Source organism: Micromys minutus, assembly GCF_963924665.1.
Source record: "Micromys minutus genome assembly, contig: SCAFFOLD_112, whole genome shotgun sequence".
In the NCBI taxonomy this organism is placed as follows: Eukaryota; Metazoa; Chordata; class Mammalia; order Rodentia; family Muridae; genus Micromys; species Micromys minutus.
Window position 1 is genome coordinate 1,085,689 of NW_027667875.1, and position 23,248 is coordinate 1,108,936.

General features: G+C 40.0%; 1 protein-coding gene across 1 annotated transcript in view; it reads right to left on the reverse strand.

Moving 5' to 3' along the window:
- LOC308416111 (chromosome-associated kinesin KIF4-like) overlaps nucleotides 1-23,248 on the reverse strand; it is a gene marked incomplete at its 5' end in the record, with an annotated part of 96,638 nt that overhangs the window by 23,149 nt on the left and 50,241 nt on the right. Inside the window, 7 exon segments of the mRNA XM_080942590.1 lie at nucleotides 2,386-2,571; nucleotides 3,961-4,017; nucleotides 4,151-4,223; nucleotides 15,960-16,021; nucleotides 21,817-21,992; nucleotides 22,877-22,886; nucleotides 22,890-22,993. Coding sequence (XP_080798716.1) covers nucleotides 2,386-2,571; nucleotides 3,961-4,017; nucleotides 4,151-4,223; nucleotides 15,960-16,021; nucleotides 21,817-21,992; nucleotides 22,877-22,886; nucleotides 22,890-22,993 — 668 coding nt within the window.

Below are 23,248 nucleotides of genomic sequence, written 5' to 3' on the forward strand. Positions count from 1 at the left end.
ATCTTCAGCCTTCAGTATTCTTATATTGGAACTTTCAAACATCAATTCAATAGCAACTGCAGTTCTACATGCATTTATGTAGTAACTTTTAGAAACTGAAATTTAGATGTTTTCTAGGCTGTAAAAATCCCTTTGGTCAGATTTTATCTTGTCCTCACAACCAGAACCAAAGAAAATTGACTAAGTCAGTGGTTGAGAACCAAAATTACATGAAGGCTCAGGATTAATACAGGACCGGCAGAAAGCAGCAAAAACAGGTTGGAGGCTATATTAAGATTTCTAAATTTGCTAGAGCTCTTTTCTAAGCATTAGGCCTAGCCACTCCAGTATAAGCAATGGAAGTCATTATCATAGCTTTATAGTTACCCTGCATATTTAAACTGGTTGGTAATAAAAGAAAATAAAAAAGTACATGCAAATGCATTTATATTTAATTATGATCTCCTATAAAAAATAATTCAGGTAACCCATATAAAAAGTAAGACACATTGACTACTTCAGCCCTGCCAACATCTACCCTCCTCTTTTCAGAAGGAAATCATAGCTTTTTATCTTCCAGACATTTCCCTATTTACATATGTATATTTTACATATTTAACATTTTATATATATGAGTGCGTGTGTGTGTGTATAATACATGGTAGGAAAATACTTCGTAGTTATGAGATGGCTCACTAGATAACAGTACTTGCTATAAAAGCCATGTGAAGATAGAAAGAAAAAACCAGCTCCACAACGTGGCCTTCTGACCTCTGCAAACATGTAGCAATTCACACATGCATATTTCTTAAAAAGAGAAGTGGTGATTTCCATGTGATTCAAAGGTATTACTTTTTATTAAGAGTTAATTTTCTTGGTTTTTAGGGGGAAAAGACTAGATATTATTACTGAATTAAGAGCTACACCACATTATTTATATATGCTTCCTTATAGAGTAGGAAATACTCTGGTGGAACGAGCTTCCCATTTCTGGGTAGTATAAGAAGAAGGACTAGACAAGGTAGACAACGCAGTGGGAGAGGATGGACTTAGCCTCAGAGACTTGAAGTGCCAGGGTGGGAGGATAGTCAGAGGGTCCCACACACTCAGAGGAGAAGGGGAGGGGGACTAGGAGGGGGTAAGGAGTGGGATGTAAAGGGAGTAAGTAAAGCAAACAAACAAAGAAATTTAAAAAGCCAAACTAATAAAAACAAAAAAGAGAGAAACTTAGTAATCTTTTATTGATCCTGGAAAAGTCAGAACCACATTTGACCTGAGAAAGGCTGCATTGTATGCCTTAAATCACAGATAGACAACTGACCTACATATTTAACCTTTCTCCTGTAATCCTGCCTAGAATGATGCAAAAAGTTGTGTAAATGAGCAAGCATGAAGAGTAGGCAGTCAATATTGAAGACATATCAACAGACTCTGGGAAGAGAAAACAGTAACTGCCTTCTGGAATGGAAAAATGTTAAAATATGATTCCTACAGGATGAATGCCAATGAGCAACACACTAGTTTGTATCATGGAAAGACAGAGAAGAGTAAAAACTTCCTTTCTGCAGTGATGAAACTTTCAGGCTGCATGGCCAGCCCGGATCTAGCTACTGAAGACATGAGGAGTCATGTTGCTGACCTGTGTGAAATAAATGAGCACAGAGACCACAACATTCCCAGCACTGTGCCCACATAGCTCCAGGCTGAGAAGAAAAGAGTTCTGTAGGGTAACTAAGGAACCCAGGAGAAGTGTATGCATGGAAAACTTCCTATTGGCTTGTCTCTCTCTTACATTTGTACTGATGGCCAAAGATCACCAGAAATTTGAAGAAAGGTTCTTAAGTAAAAGAGAATAAAACATACAAAAGAAAGGAAATGTGGAAAAAAGAAGCAAAGAAGAAGAATAAAGTTTTGATAGGTTTTAATTCCTAATCTTAGATATGGACACTACATCCACAAAAAGATTTCTATAGCAAGAACAATTAGGAACATCAAAAGGATCTTGGGAGTTAGTAAGCAAATAAAAATAGTCACCAGAAGTGGAAGGAAATCTAGAGAGTGGACAAGGGTTTAGAGAACAGGAAGGAGGCAGCAAGAAAAGCAGAGTGAATTATCTGAGTAAGGGCAGCTGAAGAAAGAAAATAGAGTGAAGTGACAGTACCCAAGGAAACAATAAGCCTAGCATTGTGAGAGCATATGCTACCTGGGGCCAGGAAAAAAAAAATACCGAGTTGCCAGAGGGAAAAACTCTAGATCACCAGATACTTCTTATCAGCAACACTGGAAACAGACAATGGGGAAACACTTATCTTTTCATTACCAAAATTGTCTCGCCAGTTTGCTTTCCCCCCATTTAATATGGTACACATGACCAACTGCTGCACTAGAAAAAAGAAAACACTTTACTTGGTACTGGAATTGAATGGGCTGTAGCTGGTTGTCATTCTGAGTCATCTTCTTAGCCAGGGCCTCTTTCAATGCAAGTTCTTTACTCAATTCAATCAGCTCCTTGGACATTTGAGCTTGACATAGAGCATGTTGGGTGCTGAAATCATCAGAAGACCTGCTGGTATCTGGACTGCTTTGCACCTGCTGAGAAAAGATAGATAATAGTTTTGTGATAGTTACTCTTGGTTGTCAATTTGATTACATCTGGAATTAACTAAAACCGAAAAATCACAAAGCACAGTCTATGAAGGATTTTTTTTTTCACTTAACTGTATCATTTGAAGTGAGAATACCCACCTCTGATATGGGTCACAACCTCTGCTGGAAGCCTAGATAAAGGACATGGAAGGAGGAAGCTTGCTCTCTGCCTGCTTGTTCTCAACCACACTACACAGTCCATTCCTCCACTGGCATTAGAGCCTACTTCTTCACGATTCTGGCATGTACTGAAGACCAGCCGAGACATCCAGCCTTGTAGACTGAACAATTACTGGATTTTTGAACCTTAACGTACATAGGCAGCTGTTATTGGATTAGCTGGACCACAGCCTATAAATCCTTCTAATAAAGCTGTGCACCCCATATACAAATTTAAGAGAAGCAAGAAGCTGGAGTTCCTTAGGTACTTTACTCTCTACATCTGTTTTCCATCAGCAATACCTGTGCTCTTTCACTATTGTGGCTTCTTATATGCTATTGGTTCAAACAGCTGAAATTAATTATGGAGCGTATTCCCTTGCTCTTAAAATACTCTGTAACATGTACAAGTTTTCTTGTTCTTTGTTATACTAATCTGACAAACAATCCTTACTTTAATTTCATCTCAAGGGGCCCCTAAAGAGGATAGGACACTGGAAATGTTACGTTGGAAATGGAAGAGTCACTTATTCTGACACGGCTGACTTTTATCACCTAGTTTTTCTCCTATCTTGCTTCATTCAGAATAAGGAACTACTAACGTGCATTTGTTTCAGGGTAAAAGGTTGCCTCAAGAAGCCACTGACTAAACTTTCTTTTCTTTTTTTTAACCTTACTGTGCAACCTTAAGTCAAGGTCAACAGCAGATGCACCTTAGCTATCCTTGTGATCTTAGAACACTCAGAACATTTTCCTTCTTTTTTTTTCAGCCCATGATCACTGCATCCATAGTAAAATATATTCAGAAAACATTCTCCTGCAATGCTTTTTGACTTTGTCATAATTACCTAATTGGTTCCTTTCCTTGTTTTAACTTCTTGGGTAATTGATGCAGACCTAGCACCTCATAGAAAAGAAGTAAGTCAGACTGAAAAATAAAACATGATGCCCCTGAGAGGCACTGCTCATTACCAGTTATAATCAGAAACAGGGCTCATCCTTGTATGAAGTATTATGAAACTGAGATCTTAAAGATTTCAGAATTTCTAGAGGATTCTATGACTAATGGTAATAACCACAGATCCTCTCCAGAGTTGAATGATTGATCAATTCTAGGAAGGTTTAGAAGCGGCAGTGAGAGCTCCAGGGTTTACACAAAAGGTGTCAATTACTTACAGTGTCAGCTTCCCCTGCACTATCAATGGTGGCACTCATGCAAGCAACAGCTTCGTCCTGTAGCAAAAAAAATACAAAAGTGAAATTACAAAATGTTTTTATACTGGTTATCTGATTCTAAAAGTTGATATTTTAGAAGTATACACAGAAGTCATTTAAGGTACTGGACTGGTTTTGTAGTCACAGATACCCTAACAGCTACGTGTTCCCATTTCCAAGCTCTCGGGGGTCTTTCTTTTTTCAAAAGGGTGATTATGTAGTCTCTGAGAAAACAAAGTAAGGTCTCCGTGGTAAGAAGTCAAAGATCACCAAGGCAGAGTGAAACATCTAACCATTCTAATAGGTCAAAACTGAATCCATTTTATAGATGGCCGCGCTTTCGTTTTATGCTTCGTTTTATCACTCCCTGTCCATGGAGGTAGAAGCCCAGGCACGCCTGCGTAGACAAACCATCAAAAACCAAACAGAAAAGAATGGCAGTGCATCAGGAAAGTGGGTGGAATTAATTTGTAGCATTGAGTTTTATAGCCAGTCAAGATAGAAAGCTCTTATTCCATAAGGAAATCGATGATGTCCTAATCAGTATGCTGGGGACAAACGTGTATTCATCAAGTCACACAAATGTCCTATGAGCTCTGCTCCTCACATATGAAGGTGCTGTAGGTAGTTAGTAGGAGAGAAACAATAAGCACCTCAGCAGGTTAAGTCCCCTCCTAGAGAACAGCTAATCCTTTTGGGCACTGGAACAAACACCTAGAAATGTAACCGAAAACTACTTATTAAGAGAAATTTGTTTCCAGATGATCCTCTGAGCAGGCTGTTCTCATCACTGAAGTTTACGTGTTACTTGGCACTGTAGCATATACATCCCTGCTTCTACACCATTGATTCTGAAACCTTAGAAACAAAGTTTTATTCTTGGGAAGTCATGTGGTAAAGCAGTTTAGAGGTGAAAGAATTGTTGGCTTCTTAGCAATGAAGGAATTTAGAGTTAAAACATGCAGAGTCTGTATCAGTTTTGTGAAAGAACACATAGTTGTTGCAGTCTTGGTTATCTTAAAGGTTAGGAGATGGTTCTTTAATAAGAGCTATTTGTAAAGCATTTCCCTTGGCCTGCTCAGAAATCTCTAGCCAGTGAGGATCAAAGAGAACTCAAAGGAAGCGCCAGTGTTTCCACATTCTCATCCTTATGTTCAGCTTTGGCAAGCCTCCAGGTGTAGGGCACACTAAGTCCTTTAAAATGGAGCACCAATCTAGGATTGCTTAATGATGGCCCTTTCTTCTCTCCCATGTTCAAATTTCAGTATATTTATTTATATAACTATCATAGATTATAAAGGATTATAACACTGTCTTATTTGACTCCACACCCCCATTTTGTTATAGCCACTTGCAATGTAGCTCAGGCAGGCCTGGGACTCATGTAACCACTCTCAAACTCATTGTCCTCTTTCCCCATGTCCCAAGATCCAGGATTATAGCAGTCAACAAAACATCCAACCTAAAGTCTTTTCCTGGCACCTTAAAGAGGGTCAAGATCAAACTATATGGCTTTTGGCCCAGTGAAATTTTACAATGCCAACATTTCAGCTCCTGGCTATGGTGACGTGTTTTGTATAATCATAGAATGATTCTGGTTTCACAACTCCAAGTGTAAAAATATGTAGCGATGGAATTTATTTCAGTCTAACTATCCTTTTCTCTTCTTTGACCAATCTAAGACTGCAGCTTACAACCTCATTAAAGTAAAAGATACTATTTACTCAAGGTCATGGGATGAAAAGCAGGGTAGTTTGTTTACACTAAACAGCAGAGCCTTCCTGATGAAGCATGTGCTTGGAAAGGGCTTGCTAAATACTTTTATGAACTCTGCTTTGAAGGAGGGTATCTATCAGACAAAAATAGTACTTGATTCTGCAGGAACTCAAATGACTGCCTGGATTTCCTCACAGGATACTGCAGCCAAAAAAGCTTATTTTGATTGTATTTTAAGGGTACAGCTTGGTACCTAAAGCCCCAGGAGGAAAGTCCAGGAACAATGGTTGCTTTCATAACTGAAATTGGGGTGTTCACCTGTCACTTAAAATAAAAATAGTTTTAATTCAGAATGAAGGGCACATGTACTTATATTTGAAACACTTTGCTTTTACTGTTGTAAGTGTTAATAAAAGCCAGGGAGATACATTGTGTATTTTAAAAAGTTAAGCAACTGGGAGGGTCTTCAGACAATAGAGAAGGAAAACTGATTCAAGAGTCTAGCAGGAGCCTTGGTTAAAAGGGTTTACTCTGCTTAATTATGATGATGGATGGAAGCCAATAACTTTATCAGCTTGTAATAATCTTCAGCACTCTCCAACTGTGTGTGCCAAGTGCATTTTAGTGGCAGACAGCAATTCTAGAGTTCCTCTGAGCCGGTCACCACTAACAGATCTGCCTACAGGCACACCGGGCACAAGTGATATTGCCAGACCTCAGTGAGGATGGTTTATTGTATTACAATCATTCCTTCAGCCTTCGTGATCTCAGAGCTCAGAAATGAGAAGAATAAAATCCTCTAAAGTCACCGTGGCCACGAACACTACACCCTTGAGGCCTTAATTTCAGTGGTTGTAAATTTTAGCTCTAGTAGGCTTCTTCTACACCTTATATCATCATAATTTTGGGGCAACTCACAAGGTTTTCTTATATATGATATTTCAGATCAATTTAAGCAGAATTAGAAGTGGGAGAAATTTTCTTTGTGCTGGTCATTCTCCAACAAGTATATAAAATCTTGCCATTTTCTAAAAGTTTCTAAAAGAACTTCAGTGGTTCTTTGCTTTTGGAAGCACATCTTTTGGCCTCAAGAATCGTTTATTTGCAAATGTAACAAAAAGGCTAGATAGATGCTGAAAGGGTCCCAGTGTCCCTTTTCTTCAGTCCTGCTTTTTCCAAACGCTATCACCATTTATACAAGTGATCTTACACCATAACGTTTGAGTGAACTAATTTTAAATTTTTATTTACTTTTATTTTATGGGTTTGCCTGTACATGCATGCCTGGTGCCAGCAGAAGCCAGAAAAAGTCATCAAATTCTCTAGAACTGGGAACCAATCCTTTGCAAAACCAATGGGTACTTTTAAATGCTGGCCTACTTCTCTAGCTCCCGAATTAAAAAAAAAATGAGATAAAGTCTCACTATGTAGCCTTGGGTGACTTGGAGCTAGATATGTAGACTAGGCTCTGTCTTTGCCTCACAAGTTTTGGGATTAACTCAGTACATTCTTTTTATTTTGAAATTACTCTAAAATGATACCATTTCTCTGTTCCATTTCCTTCCTCCCAACACTCCCATACAACCTCCCTTTCTCTCTTTTAAATTCATGGTCTCTTTTTTCACTGATGATATTACATGCATATATGTATATACATAGTTCCAGGGCTTCTGACACCCTCACAAGACACACATGCATGTAAGACACCAAAGAACATAAAAAATAAATTATAGAACATAAATAAAACTGGACCTCTATCCATAAACTACATCCATAATAAGAGTATTTGTTTTTTTGAAGGAATATTGCTAAATAGTCTAGACCACTCTTAAAGTTGTGATGTTCCTGAAGAGAGAGGAAGAGAGAGGGAGGGAGGGAGGGAGAATAGAGGAGAGGAGAGGAGAGGAGAGGAAAGAGAGAAGAGAATGATGAACCATGACTTAATATTATTAATTTCTGGGAATACAAGATTACAGATCTGCATCACCAGTTTGCTAGAAAACATAAATATTTATGTATAATTACATATATATATATATATATATATATATATATATATCCTATAAATGTTTTAATATAATAAACTTAATGGTCAGAACATGTCCGATATTTCATGATCTCTTCTTCAAACAGTTCAGTTTAGCTATTTCAGCAAAAATTTACAAAATTAGAAATGTGTATTAGCTTCAAGAAATGAAGAGCAGAGCCTGGCCCAACCACCAGCCGGAAAGGCGGCTCGTACAGGCTAAGCAACTGTGACTGGGAACAGATCTTAGGAACTTCTGTTCCCACCCGGAGAGGCCTTCAGGATGCAGAGCAGAGCCTGGCCCAACCACCAGCCAGAAAGGCGGCTCGTACAGGCTGAGCAACTGGTGAGTGGGAGACCTAGGCTGCGGGGGAGCAGAGGGATCTCTGCAGAGTGCACACGGAAAGGGCACCCCCTGCCCTGACCTGCCCTGTCCTCCCCGATCCAGTGACCGGGAACAGATCTTAGGAACTTCTGTTCCCACCCGGAGACGACTTCAGGACACAGAGCAGGGCCTGGCCCAACAGCCAGCCGGAAAGGTGGCTCGGAGAGGCTGAGCATCTGTGACCAGGAACAGATCTTAGGAACGTCTGTTCCCACCTGGGGGTGACTTCAGGACGCAGAGCAGAGCCTGTCCCAGCTGCCACCCGGAACCTGGGCTGCTGGGGAGTAGAGAGATCTCTGAGGAGTGCACACGGAAAGTGTACCAGGGACACAGACCAGATACAAGGGAAAGGCAAGAACATATCACTGACAACAAAATGGCAAGAGGAAAGAGAAAGAGTATATCCCAAGGAAACCAAGACAATCTAGCAACACCAGAACCCAGCTCTCCGATAGTAGCAAACATAGGAATTCCAAACACTCCAGAGAAAGAAGACACAGACCTGAAAACATGCCTCAAGACGCTGATAGAGTTACTTAAACAAGAAAGGGAGGAAAAGCAAAAAGATTCAGAAGCTTTTAAAGAAGAAACAAGAAAAACACTCAAAGAACTCAAAGAACGAGACGAAAACAGAACCAAAGAAATAAAGGAATGGAAGAGGGAAATTAAAACAGAAATTGACACAATAAAGAAAGCGCTAAAGGAGATAACCCTAGAGTCAGAACACCAAAAAAAGAAATCAGGAGTCACAGAAGCAAGCATTTCCAACAGATTACAAGAGATCGAGGAGAGAATCTCGGGGGCAGAAGACAACATTGCAAACATAGACAAAACAGCCAGAGAAGATGCAAAAAACAAAAAGCTCCTAACCCAAAATGTCCAGGAAATACAAGACACAATGAGAAGACCGAACCTAAGGATAATAGGAATAGAAGAGGGAGAAGAGTATCAACTAAGAGGCACAGTAAATATCTTCAACAAAATCATAGAAGAAAACTTCCCTACCCTCAAGAATGAGATGACCACGAGCATAAAAGAAGCCTTCAGAACTCCAAATAGGTTGGACCAGAAAAGAAATACCTCCCAACACATAATAGTAAAAACATCAAGTGCCCAAAGTAAAGAAAGAATACTAAAAGCAGTAAGGGAAAAAGGTCAGGTAACATATAAAGGCAGACCAATCAGACTCACACCCGATTTCTCAGCAGAGACTATGAAAGCTAGAAGAGCCTGGACAGACATCATGCACTCCTTAAGAGAGCACAAGTGCCAGCCCAAGCTGCTATACCCAGCAAAACTATCAATCACCATCGATGGAGAGACAAAGATATTTCAAGACAAATCAAAATTCACACAATATCTGACCACAAACCCAGCACTACAACGAATTATAGGTGGAAAACCCAATACAAGGAGGGAAAATACAGCCTAGTAAAAACAAGAAAATTCCTAAACAAGAAAACTAAAGAAAAAAACACAGACACAACTCAACCCAAAAAAGCAAAAATGGCAGGAAACAGAAACAATTATTCCTTGATATCTATTAACATAAATGATCTCAACTCCCCAATAAAGAGACATAGACTATCAGACTGGATACATAAACAAAATCCAGCCTTTTGCTGCATACAGGAAACTCATCTCAGAGACAGAGACAGACACTATCTCAGAGTAAAAGGGTGGGAAAAAAAACTTCCAAGCAAACAGCTCCAAGAAGCAAGCTGGAGTGGCTATTCTAATATCGAATAAAGTAAATTTCTAACCAAAAGTTATCAAAAAAGATAAAGAAGGACACTTTTTACTCATTACCGGGGAAATCTGTCAGGAGGAACTCTCAATCCTTAACATATATGCTCCAAATAAAAAATCACCCACATTCATAAAAGAAACTCTACTAAAGCTCAAAAAATACATTTCACCTCACACAATAATAGTGGGAGACTTTAACACCCCACTCTCACCAATGGACAGATCAGGGAAACTGAAACTGAACAAGGACACTGCAAAACTAGCAGAGACTTTGAACCAACTAGAATTAATAGATATATACAGAACATACTATCCTAAAGTAAAAGAATACACCTTCTTCTCACCACCCCATGGCACCTTCTCGAAAATTGACCACATAATTGGACACAGAACGAGCCTTCATCGATATAAGAAGATTGAAATACTCCCATGCATCCTCTCAGATCACCATGGTCTACGGCTGGTCTTTAACAACAACAAAGACAACAAAATTCCCACATACACATGGAAACTAAACAACACTCTGTTAAAGGATAGCAGGGTCAAAGAAGAAATAAAGAAAGAAATTAAGGATTTTCTAGAATTCAACGAAAACGAAAACACAACATACCCAAACCTATGGGATGCAATGAAAGCAGTATTGAGAGGAAAACTCATTGCCCTAAGTGCTTCCAAGAAGAAACTGGAGAGAGCTCACATCAGCAACCTGACAGCACAGCTAAAAGCAATAGAACAAAAGGAAGCAGATATACCCAAAAAGAGTAGACGGCAAGAAATAATCAAAATTAGGGCAGAAATAGACCAAATAGAAACAAAAAAAAACATTGAAAAAATCAACAAAACAAAGAGTTGGTTCTTTGAGAAAATCAACAAGATTGATAAACCCCTAGCCAGACTAACTAAAGGGCAAAGAGAGAGTATCCAAATTAACAAAATCAGAAAGGAAAGTGGTGACATAACAACTGAAACTAAGGAAATTCAAGAAATCATCAGATCCTACTACAAAAACTTATACTCCACAAAATTGGAAAATCTGGAGGAATTGGATGAATTCCTAGACAGATACAAGGTCCCAAAGTTGAACCAGGACCAAGTAAACCATCTAAATAACCCTATAACACCTAAAGAAATAGAAGAAGTCATCAAAAGCCTCCCAACCAAAAAAAGCCCAGGTCCAGACGGGTTCAGTGCAGAATTTTATCAGACATTTATTGGGGATATAACATCAATATTCGCCAAGCTATTCCAAAAGATAGAATCAGATGGAATATTACCCAACTCATTTTTTGAGGCTACAATAACCCTCGTACCTAAGCCACACAAAGACCCTACAAGGAAAGAGAACTTCAGACCAATCTCACTTATGAACCTTGATGCAAAAATACTCAAAAAAATCCTTGCAAACCGAATCCAAGAACACATCAAAACCATCATTCATCATGACCAAGTAGTCTTCATCCCTGGGATGCAGGGATGGTTTAACATAAGTAAATCCATCAATGTAATCCACCATATAAACAAACTTAAAGACCAAAATCACATGGTCATCTCACTAGATGCTGAGAAAGCATTCGACAAAATCCAACACCCCTTCATGTTAAAAGTCCTGGAAAGAACAGGAATCCAAGGCTCATATTTAAACATAATAAAAGCAATATACAGCAAACTAACAGCCAACATCAAACTTAATGGCGAGAAACTTGAAGCAATCCCACTAAAATCAGGGACTCGACAAGGCTGCCCACTCTCTCCCTACCTATTCAACATAGTACTGGAAGTCCTGGCTGGAGCAATTAGACAGCAAAAGGAGATCAAGGGGATACAAATCGGAAAGGAAGAGATAAAAACATCACTCTTTGCCGATGACATGATAGTGTACTTGAGTGACCCCAAAAATTCCACCAGAAAACTCCTACAGCTGATAAACAAGTTCAGCAAAGTGGCCGAATACAAAATTAACTCAAACAAATCAGTAGCCTTCCTATATTCAAAGGACAAACATGTGGAGAAAGAAATTAGGGAAAAGGTACCCTTCACAGTAGTTACAAAAACTATGAAATACCTTGGTGTGACTCTAACTAAGGAAGTAAAGGACCTGTATGACAAGAACTTCAAACCTCTAAAGAAAGAAATTGAAGATGATCTCAGAAAATGGAAAGATCTCCCATGCTCATGGATTGGAAAGATCAACATCTTAAAAATGGACATCCTACCAAAAGCAATCTACAGATTCAATGCAATCCCCATCAAAATTCCAACCCAGTTCTTCATGGAATTGGAAAGATCAATGTGCAATTTCATATGGAATAACAAAAGACCTAGAATAGCGAAATCCATCCTCAACAACAAAAAAACATCTGCGGGAATCACTATCCCTGACCTCAAGCTATATTACAAGGCAATTGTGCTGAAAACTGCATGGTACTGGTACAGAAATAGGCAAGTGGATCAATGGAATAAAATAGAAGATCCAGAAATGAGCCCTCATGTACATGGTCACCTGATTTTTGACAAAGGAGCAGTAAACATTCAATGGAAAAAGGACAGCCTATTCAACAAATGGTGCTGGTCCAACTGGCACTCAACATGCAAAAGAATGAAAATAGACCCGTTCTTATCTCCTTGTACAAAGCTCAAGTGTAAGTGGATTAAAGATCTCCACATTAAACCAGATACACTGAAACTATTAGATGAGAAAGTAGGGAAAACCTTAGAACACATAGGCACAGGAGAAAATTTCCTGAACAAAACACCAATGGCTCAAGCTCTAAGGTCAAAGATTAACAAATGGGACTTAATGAGACTGCAAAGTTTCTGTAAGGCTAAAGACATCGTCAAGAAAACAAAACGGCAACCAACAGAATGGGAAAAGATCTTTACCAACACCACATCAGATAGAGGCCTAATATCCAAGGTGTACAAGGAACTCAAAAAGCTAGACACCAGAGAATCAAATAACCCTATTAAAAAATGGGGTACAGAGCTAAACAAATCATTTTCAGTTGAGGAACACCGAATGGCCGAGAAACATCTGAGGAAGTGCACGACATCCTTAGCCATCAGGGAAATGCAAATCAAAACAACCCTAAGATTCCACCTCACACCAGTCAGATTGGCCAAGATCCAAAACTCAGATGACAGCAGATGCTGGCGAGGCTGCGGAGAAATAGGAACACTTCTTCACTGTTGGTGGGGTTGCAAGCTAATACAACCACTCTGGAAATCTGTCTGGCGATACCTCAGAAAATTGGATATAGTACTACCTGAAGACCCAGCTATTCCACTTCTGGGCATATACCCCAGAGACACTTTAATACACAACAAAGATATATGCACCACAATGTTCATAGCGGCTCTATTTATAATAGCCAGAAGCTGGAAGGAACCCAGATGTCCTTCAGAAGACGAATGGATACAAAAATTGTGGTACATATACACAATGGAATACTACTCAGCCACCAGAAACAATGACTTAACCAAATTCTTAAGAAAATGGCTGCATCTAGAGAAGATCATCCTGAGTGAGATAACCCAGTCACAAAAGAACAGACATAATATGCAGTCACTGATAGTGGGATGCTAACCCCAGAGGCTTGCACTCCCCCAGAAACAACTCACAGACTGTATGAAGTCCAAGAAATAAAGAAAACAAAAACTATACATATATTCACAAAACAAGAAGACTTTGACTATTTCCATGTTGCGTTTTGTTTTGCATGTACTTTACGCTTATTGCAACTAGTACGTTTTCAATGCATACTGTCAAGCCCTTGAAAAAAAAATCAAGTACTGACTAAAAAACATATTCACATGGTTTTATGTAAAATTTATTTTAATGTCTGAAAAAACAGTACTGACAAAAATGTATAATTTTAAGCAACAAATGTTTAAAATCTTTAAAAAAAATAATAAGCTGTTAGTCTTTTGTGTAGATTAAAATATCTCAAGAAACACTTCTTGTTATGATTAATAATTTGAGTCTTATTTGTAACAGATAAGAGACCAATGTATTTTCCATGTATTTTCATGTTAAAAAAAAATAAATCTTGTTTTGAAGACAAAAAAAAAAAAAAAAAAAAAAAAAAGAATGAGTCAATTTGCATTCTTCTGCACGCTGACTGCCAGTTAGTTGGACCAGCACTATTTGTTGAATAGGCTGTCTTTTTTCCACTGGATGTTTTTAGCTCCTTCCCCAGTGCTCCTAGAGACTTAACTACCAACCAATGAGCACACATGGAGAGACCCATGGTTCCAGTTGCATATGTAGCAGAGCATGGCACTGTCTGGCATCAATAGGAAGAGAAGCCCTTGGTCCAGTGAGGGCTCATTTTCCCAGTTTAGGGGAATGCCAGGGCAATGATGTGGAGTGGGTGGGTGGGAGTGGGAGCATCCTCATAGAAGCAAGGGAATAGGGTGGGGGAAGGGGTGAGAGAGGAAAGGAGATAACATTTAAAATGTAAATACATAAAATATCAATGAACTGTGGGCAAGCCTGTAGGGCATTTTTTGTCCTGATCAATGTGGAAGGGTCCAGCCCAGTGTAGGTGCTACAATCCCTTGGTGGGTGTCCTGAGTTCTGTAAGAAAGCAGGCAAGAATGCCATGTCGAGCAAGCCAGTAAGCAACACCCTTCATGGCCTCTGTATCAGCTCCTTTCTCCAGGTTCCTGTTGAATAGTTTATAAACTGACTTCCTTCAATGATGAACTACAGTGTAGAATTATAAAGCAAAGGAACTCCTTCCCAAATTGCTTTCATGTGTTATAGTGCTTTAGTTTATCCTTAACTAATATAGTTTCTGGCACTGCTTTATGTATATATCAGAATTGAGTACATAGATAGGCAGATTGCAAATAAATAAAAAAGTTCTTACTGATGGGGGAAGAAATAATAAATATCTCCTTTTCTGTGGTATGCTACCTAAGCTCCCATTTTCCTTATTTGGGGCCTGAGCTCTCTGTGTAACACACAGGTTCATGAGGTGTAGGTAGCAATCAGGATAGCCAGCCTATTTGGGGCAGTGGATTCAGAATCTAGCACTTGGGCTCTCTTGGTGAATTCAACCTAGAAACAGTTAAGTTTCAGAGGCATATACCATTTCATTGGTGTGGGAAGGGAGGAGTCTAGATCACTGCTCCCAGTAATGTGGATGAGAGAGATATTGATCCCAGTGAATGGCTGAAGACAGTATTCCCTGCTGGGCTTAAGATGTGCTATAAATCTCTTACTAGGAAAATCTATCTATATAGCTCAGTGGAATTGGAAGAAATAGGAGGAGTTGAGGTCAATTTAGTCACATATTTATCTTTTCTGCACTTAAAAATCACTTAGGCATATTCAGGGTACAATCAAATTTAAGATGTAAAAATACAATAAATCCCATTGGAATAAAACCAGGAATTATCAGTAGAAAACTGTTTTTTTAAATATATATATAAAGCAGATCCAAAAAATGTAACTGAATAAATGTGTAGGCTATTACACATACCGAAACTTCTACCCACCAACAAGGTCCAGCGGCAATGACACCTCAATAACAGTGAGCAGAGTTAGAGAAACCACAGATCTTGGTTTCTAAACACCATTTTCCAATGCATTTTCCAATGAATTTTCCAATGCATTTCTTTGGAGAAATGATTAATTTCTGACTGGGTGCAGGGAGAATCATTTGTAATATCTTGTGAAAATCTTCACACACTTGTTAAAGAAAATAAGACTCAATCTGAAGAAGCTCTATATAGACAATTAAATAAACCAAATGATAATGTTGGATGTTACCCTAAGAATAAAAGAAATATTCATGTATCTATGCATATAACTAAGCAGTCAAATAAGTATATGGCAGAGATAGCTCTTTGATACAGGAACATTCTAATTAATACATTTCTGAGTCTGGAATCCATACTCTTTCCATTACACTGGGCTACTAAAAGGATAACTCCCCAAGTCCTAAGAAATCAACAAGGTCAGCAAGATCACTTCCCGAACATCAAGTGGCCTGAGAAAGCATAGGCTATCAGAGGAAAACAGCTACCAGACAGAATAGCCCATAAAAAATACATCTTTAAAATTCATCTATGACTTACTTTATATTCCCAGGCAAAGTGCCTCCATGGGCTTGTAGCAACAAGACCTGCAGCTGCTGGACCTGAGAGAAACAATGAAAACAATCAGCGAGTTGCCAATTAAAAGCTACTCATCACCAGGCATGTACATACATCTAAGGGGGATTAAAAATTCGAGGCCAACCCTAGCTTCACAGTGAGTTCCTGAGCTCTAAGCCAGACCAGAATACATAGTTAAAGACTGTCAACCCCAACCAGCAAAATGCTACTTATCTCTTTGTAATGAATTCACCACAATTAGCAATAGGGTAATTTTATTCATTGCCTCTGAAACCTTGAATACTATATATACTTTCTAATTTTTCTTCAATGTTTCTGATTGCTGTCTCTTGGTTCATCTTGTTTCACTCATCCCATAAATGGCCAAGTCTCCCGAAGATCTTCATCATCTATATACTATTTCCTTATATTCTCAACTTTCATCTACTCTTTCAATTACCATATACAAATTTGTGCCTTCTAAGTCTATCTTAACTGTTATCTTTTTTCAACTCAAACCTTACAATTGGCCTAATTTTTCATTTCATTGCCTACTATCCTCATATCTGGTATCTTTCCAGGTCAGTGAATATCTATTTCTATATGTCCAAACCCTTATTTGTTCATTACCTTTTCCTATCACCACTTCTATCATCCTAAGTTCAAGTCCCCAGTACCTCCCACTTGAATTATGGGGCCTTCTGCAATGGGATCCACACATTCATGTACAGCTTTAATCTGCTCCATACAGTAGCCAAGCTATCTTTTAGCAATGTCAACTTTCAGTGTTACCTTAAAATAATTTTCTACACAGTTCACAAATCCTTAATCTGATATTAGCTTTCCTTTAACTCCACACTGTAATACTCTTTCCTTGCTTTCTACACAGTGGCCACACTGGCACTGAAAGACCTCCGAAGGGAGACCCTCACTCAAATCTCAGGAGAGGCGCGCACCCAGTGAGGCACCGAGACCAGACTTGCTGCAATCGCACGAGGAAGTTTATTGAAAGTGAAACAGAGTGAGATCTCAGGCCAGCATGCTGGGGTCGAGACTCATACACCACGCAGGGGTAGAGGAGTTCGACCCCGGCCTGAACTTGTAATGGGCTTATAAAGGCAAAAATCACAAAGGAGGGGGAGGACAGGGGGAATGAGGAAATTCAAAGCGGGCATTCAAAGGGGAAGAATCATACATTTTTTTATCAGTACAGTCGGGGCACACCTAGGGCGTTGAAACATTCCACAGAGGTCATCTGGACCTTCTGTGGTATTTTGGGAACTCAAATCTCAAGAAAGTGGGATTTCCTAGGTGGGATTTCCTGGGAGCAATTTCCTGCAGAGAAAATCCCTAGGGCAAGGAATCAGTGTCCTTTGACAACCTTTTACTCTTCATTCCCCCATTTTTCTTTTTGTAAAAAGTTCTAATCTTAGAGCAATCCCTCAGCTTCTTGTAATATCTGGTATTGTTGTCTTAGGACCATTAACTGTACTGCACTCACCCTTTTTTTTTATAAAAGTCACCAATCTATTGAGGATGCATGGCCCAAAGGTTAGGATTAGCATTAAAATGAGTAAAGGCCCGACCAAAGACCAAAGCTGAGACTAATGTAGAGAACCAGGGTGACCGGTTAAACCAATTTTCATACCATCCTTGGTATGTTTCTCTTTCTTTTTTTCTGTTTTCTAGTCTTTCTCTAAGCTTTGCCATAGAATCTTTTATGACACCAGAATGATCTATGTAAAAGCAACATTCTTCTGTTAGGGCAGCACAGAGCCCTCCTTCCTTTAGAAAAAGCAGATCTAATCCCCTCCTGTTCTGTAGCACTACCTCTGATAATGAAGTCAATGACTCTTCTAGTTTGGTTATGGACTGTTCTAATGCTCCCAGGTCTGCGTCCATAGCTGCTCTGAGTTCATTATAGTAGTAAGGTTGTTGGATGAGGGCAGCTGCCCCTGTTCCAATTCCTGCTGCCACTCCAAGTCCTAACAAGACAGCTAAGGTCAAAGTTATAGGTTCTCTCTTGTATCGAGTATGGTGGTCAAATTCATCTATAAACGAGGTATCATCATGATAAATGACCCTGGGCACCAGTTGGACTAAAACACAAAAGTCTTTAGTACTGTTAAATAGTGAAGTATGCAGGCAGGGGGTCAGGCCGGTGCCACAAGCCCACCAAGTATCGGGAGGAGGTATTAGGTATTTATCTGGGCCTGCTGTCAGGTTGGAGATAGTTACATTACAGAGGGGCTGGTGTCTGGTAGGTACTCTTCCTATGCATAGCCCAGTTCCTGATACTGCAGACAGGGTCAGCTTTCCTTTGCTTCCCCAGGGACAGAGTGAGTGGTCAGGAGTCACATTTATAGCTTCGTAGCTGAGCTATTTCTTCGTAGTAAGGGGGATTGGAAGCAAAACACAGACAGCAGGACTGAGTAGCAGCAGGGTTAGTGAGGTTTAAAACAACAAATGCACTATCAAGCAGATTGAACAGGCAGTCCTCAGTTCTCATAGGGAGATAGGAGGGTGTGGTCAAAAGTGGATACAAGTCCTCCTTTGGTGACAGAGTGAGACGAGGAGGTCTCTCAGGCCTGGGTACAGGGTTATCAAGCAGCGAATTGGGGCCTACGGGTTTTGTGGGCGGACTCTCTATCTTTATCTTAATAACAAAAACTAATCCAGGGTCCCCTCTGCCAGTATAGACTCTCCATCCCCAACAGTTTCCTCTTACCCACTGATGATCTTGTTTTCCCTGTGGGGTGAAGCTGATATTTAGAGGGTTACAATAACTGTCTTTGCACGGTCCCTGAGGGCTACCCGAGCTTTCAGAGGCACACCCAGTCCTATAAGCCGGGTATTTGGATGGATCTCTTTCCCCTTTCTCTGGCTCCCCTGGCCTACGACCCTTTTTAACTATAATTAGATCCCAAGTGGAGGAAGGGTTCCAGTAGGCTTCTCCCGTGGTCTCACATCTCCATTTACTACAAAAATAGTCTGAGGCCCCTCCACACCGTCTCTTCATTTCTCTAGTGTGTCCCTGTCCGGGGCAGACATAGAAGTTTGCTGCCTGAAGGTTGGCTCGGAAGAACTGTCCTGAACACCCCAATGTGCTCCCTATGCCATGAGGGACACACTGTTCTTCTGGGGGTGGCTTTTCTAAATTGGTATAACTGGAAAGATCCCAGGCCATAGAGCTGGCTGCTAACTTACAGACATCGGGTGCAAGATCAGGCCACCAAGTCCAAGGGGGGTGCACTGCGGTTGTTGACCACACGACGTCGCCCTCTTCATTTAGCACTTCCCAGGTTAATTTTTGAGGGGCATGGGGGTTATTACCCAAGGTTGGGGCTACGACGAAGGCACAGCTTAAGAGGATTGTCACCAGCTGCCACTGTCCAATTGTCTTCATGGTTATCTCTGCCTTGAGTGGGTGTCTTCTTTACATGGGAGGCATGGACCCAAGCAGCAATTCCGTCGACCTTAACTGCCGAGGGGGTAGTCAACAGCACCAGGTAGGGTCCCTTCCACCGGGGCTCAAGCATGCCAGCGCGATGTCGTCTGACCAGGACTGAGTCTCCAACCTGGAACCCGTGGGGCACCGCAGTGGTTCCTGGAGCGTAGGCTTCTTTGATTCGACTCCAGATCTGTGTTTTAATAACTTTTAAGGCCTTTAAGTGGGCAAATAGAACAGAGGAGGAGGAGGAGATAGTGCTAGGATCCAATATTCCGCACGACTCCGTTAAGGGGGGCGGTCCCCCATGTAGGATTTCATAAGGGGTAAGGCCGAAACGCCCTGGCGAGTTTCGGACTCTAAGAATCGCAAAGGGGAGGAGGGTCACCCAGTCTTTGCCGCCGGTCTCAATAGCTAATTTAGTAAGGGTCTCTTTTAGAGTTCTATTCATTTTTTCTACCTGTCCTGAGCTCTGGGGTCTGTAAGCACAATGTAATTTCCAATTAATCCACAGCTGGGCGGCCAACTCCTGACTTACCTGGGCAACAGAAGCTAGGCCGTTGTCCGACCCGATTACTTTGGGAATCCCGAACCTGGGCAGAATTTCTTCTAGTATCTTCTTGGTCACCACCTGAGCAGTTTCAGATCTTGTGGGAAAGGCTTCCACCCATCCTGAAAAAGTGTCTATAAAAACTAGAAGATATTTATTACCATACTTTCACAGCTTAATTTCGGTAAAGTCTATTTCCCAATAAACTCTCGGTCGATCTCCCCTCATTCTCTTTCCAGGTTCCTTGAACGGTCGGGTGGCATTGGTCAAAGAACAGGCTTGACATGTCTCCACTACCTGTTTTGTTATGGTATGTAAGTCTTGAACATAGTATTTGGAACTTTTAATTAGGCGTTTAAGTTTTTCAGTTCCGAGGTGAGTTAGTTGATGTAATCTTTTTACATAGTCTTGCCCTTCTTTAGCCGGTAAGACAATTTGCCCATCTTCAGTCAGGGCACAGTCTTTGTGTGGGAGCTCAGGGGGCTCTGGTGGATAACCTCTGGTTTCTTCTATTAGCACCGCGGTTCCATGGGCGGCTTGTTTGGCTGTCTGATCTGCCATCTGGTTTCCCCGTGTAACTGGATCAGTCCCCTTTTGATGTCCTAAGCAATGGACAATGGCCAATTTCTTGGGTAGGTGTATGGCTTCTAGAGGAGCCAGGATTTCTTCTTTGTTTTTAATGTCTCTCCCTGCCGATGTGAGCAGGCCCCTCTGCCTATAGATGGCCCCATGAATGTGGGCAGTGGCAAAGGCATAGCGGCTGTCAGTATAGATGTTGATAGCTTTACCTTCTGCCAGGCGTAGAGCTTGAATTAGTGCCAAAAGTTCAGCTTTTTGGGCAGACGTCCCCTCTGGGAGACTGCTGGCCCATAGTACCTGCTTCCCATCTACCACCGCTGCTTCTGCTCTTCTTTTTCCTTCCACAACAAAGCTGCTGCCATCCGTATACCAGCTAGGCATGCCTGGCCAAGGTTGATCAGTCAGGTCCTTTCTCATTCCAGTCTCCTTGGCCAGGACATTAGCACATCGGTGCACAGGAGTAGAGTCACCTGCTTCGGGGAGTAGGGTGGCAGGATTGAGGATAGCAGGGGGAGCAAAAGTTGTTCGATCAGTTAGTAACAGGCTCTGGTAATGAGTCATTCGAGCCACCTGGATATGTGTTCTTTCCACTCACGTTTCCCCAATGGCCCAAACTAAATATATCATTTGTGCTTTTATGTGCAACTCTGGGTTTCCATTTGCATTCCTTGGACAACATGACGTTTATTCACTAACCCAAGTAAGAAACTTGAAGATCAAACTGGGCTCCTTCTACTAGACCTTCTTCTACATTTACTCCACAACTAAGCAACTTCCCCAAACTCTACTTTCCTCTTGCTCATTGTCTTCTAAGGTGCTACCTTTCCTTCTTTATTGTTACTGTTTTTAATTCAGGGCACAGTTCTCACCAGGGTAATACAAAGCCTGGCTTACTCACTTCTTTTTAGTTATGGCCTCCTTTCATGTGTTTTTCTGTACAAGTGCATAGAAAACAGATTTCCCTCAACCACACTTTAATCATGCTATTCTCTTACTTAAAATCTGTAGTTCTCAGTACTTTCCAGTTCCAAGATCTTTAACAGAACATATTAAGGCACGTCAGGATTTGGCTCCTGTAAGGGTTTCTTACTTCATCTTCTACCCTTTACTTTTATCAGTAAAATCCCTGATGGTACCCCCAATCTTTTAAATGGATAGCAAATACAGTATTAGGATTTATCTTAAAAGTACAGATAGAACAAAAAAATAGACACTCTATCATTCCATCCACATACTTACAACTTTCCTATAAAATCTTATACCTGCTGTTTAAGATGATTTATTTCAGCTGCCTGGGGATCAATATTGATAATAGGTTTGTTCTTGATTTTTCTTGCTCTGTCAGCATAGCGAAGGGTATTTAATGTTTCCTCTAGATTGGAATCAGCAGGACTCACACAGGCTATCATAAGAGTATGGCTGTTGCCTCCTAGAGAATCTGCAAAAGAAAGGATAATGAAAGCAAATGAAATTGAACAAACGGGATGCAAACAAAGGCTGCTATTTGGATTGATTAAATTCAAAGATGAAAGAAAAATTTATAGTAATGCTTTTGGTTTGATCTTGATTTTATTTTTTGGGACTACTTGGCTTTAATTTTTAAAATAATTCTAAGTATTGCTTGAGAATCTCACACACACCGACACACACACACACACACACACACACACACACTATATATATATATATATATATATATATATATATATATATATATATATATATATATATATATTGTTTTCACCCTACTCCTCCCATAACCATCCTATATCCCCTCCTAATTTCATCTTTTTTTTTTTGTTCTTATAGCTCACTGATTGCAATTTGTGCGGCAATATACTCATGAATGTTGGGTCATTTTAAAAATTTGTTTTGATATAAAAATAGTAAAATTTCAGCTGTGTAAAATGACATAGATTTAATAATCTTATTTTAAATATCATTATACTCAAGAGAAACTATGAGTTCATCAGTTAATCAGGTTTAAAACAACCAGGTCCAACTCAGGTAAGTTATCTATTGAGATTAAATATTCCTAGGATGCCCCCCCATGTAGATTTTAATTCTCCAAAGAATTCTTCTTAGCATATTTTCAATTAAAGAAACAATAAGCAACTTCACTTTCAGGTTCAAAGTCCTAAGTCCAGGTTTCTTGGCTCTTAGAGCCATCTGGTAAGCCATTTCCATCATCTGAGAGCTGATTGCCTACTTATCACCTTGTAGTAGACGTGACAGTCCGTGAGTTTGTTGCCTGTTTCACCTTTGCTTTCTCAACACTATCATTCCAAGCCACTCCTTATTTTAGAGGTGTTTTAGGCTCACCTTGAAGCAGTCAAGTCAGCTTGGAATCTCTGTAGGGTACAAAGTTCCCCTTTTTGTCATCTCCAAGAGCACTGATTACATTTCCCAAGCACAGAAGGCCTTGATTAATATTAATACCTAATAAGCAGGAAACAAAATTCAAAAACTTGTTTTGGAAAACAGCTAAGAAATATCAACTTTTTTTCTGGTAAAGAAAAACAAAGACCTCATAGAAATATTGCCATCAATACTAAGGTAATGTCTTAATTCTATTCATTTTGCTGAGTGATGCTTAATTAAAGTTCAAAGGACAAAGGTTCAAATGTTAGGTTTGTGCCCTTGAGCCCATTATACTTTCTCATAGATAACAATCATATAGTTAGTAACTTTTGT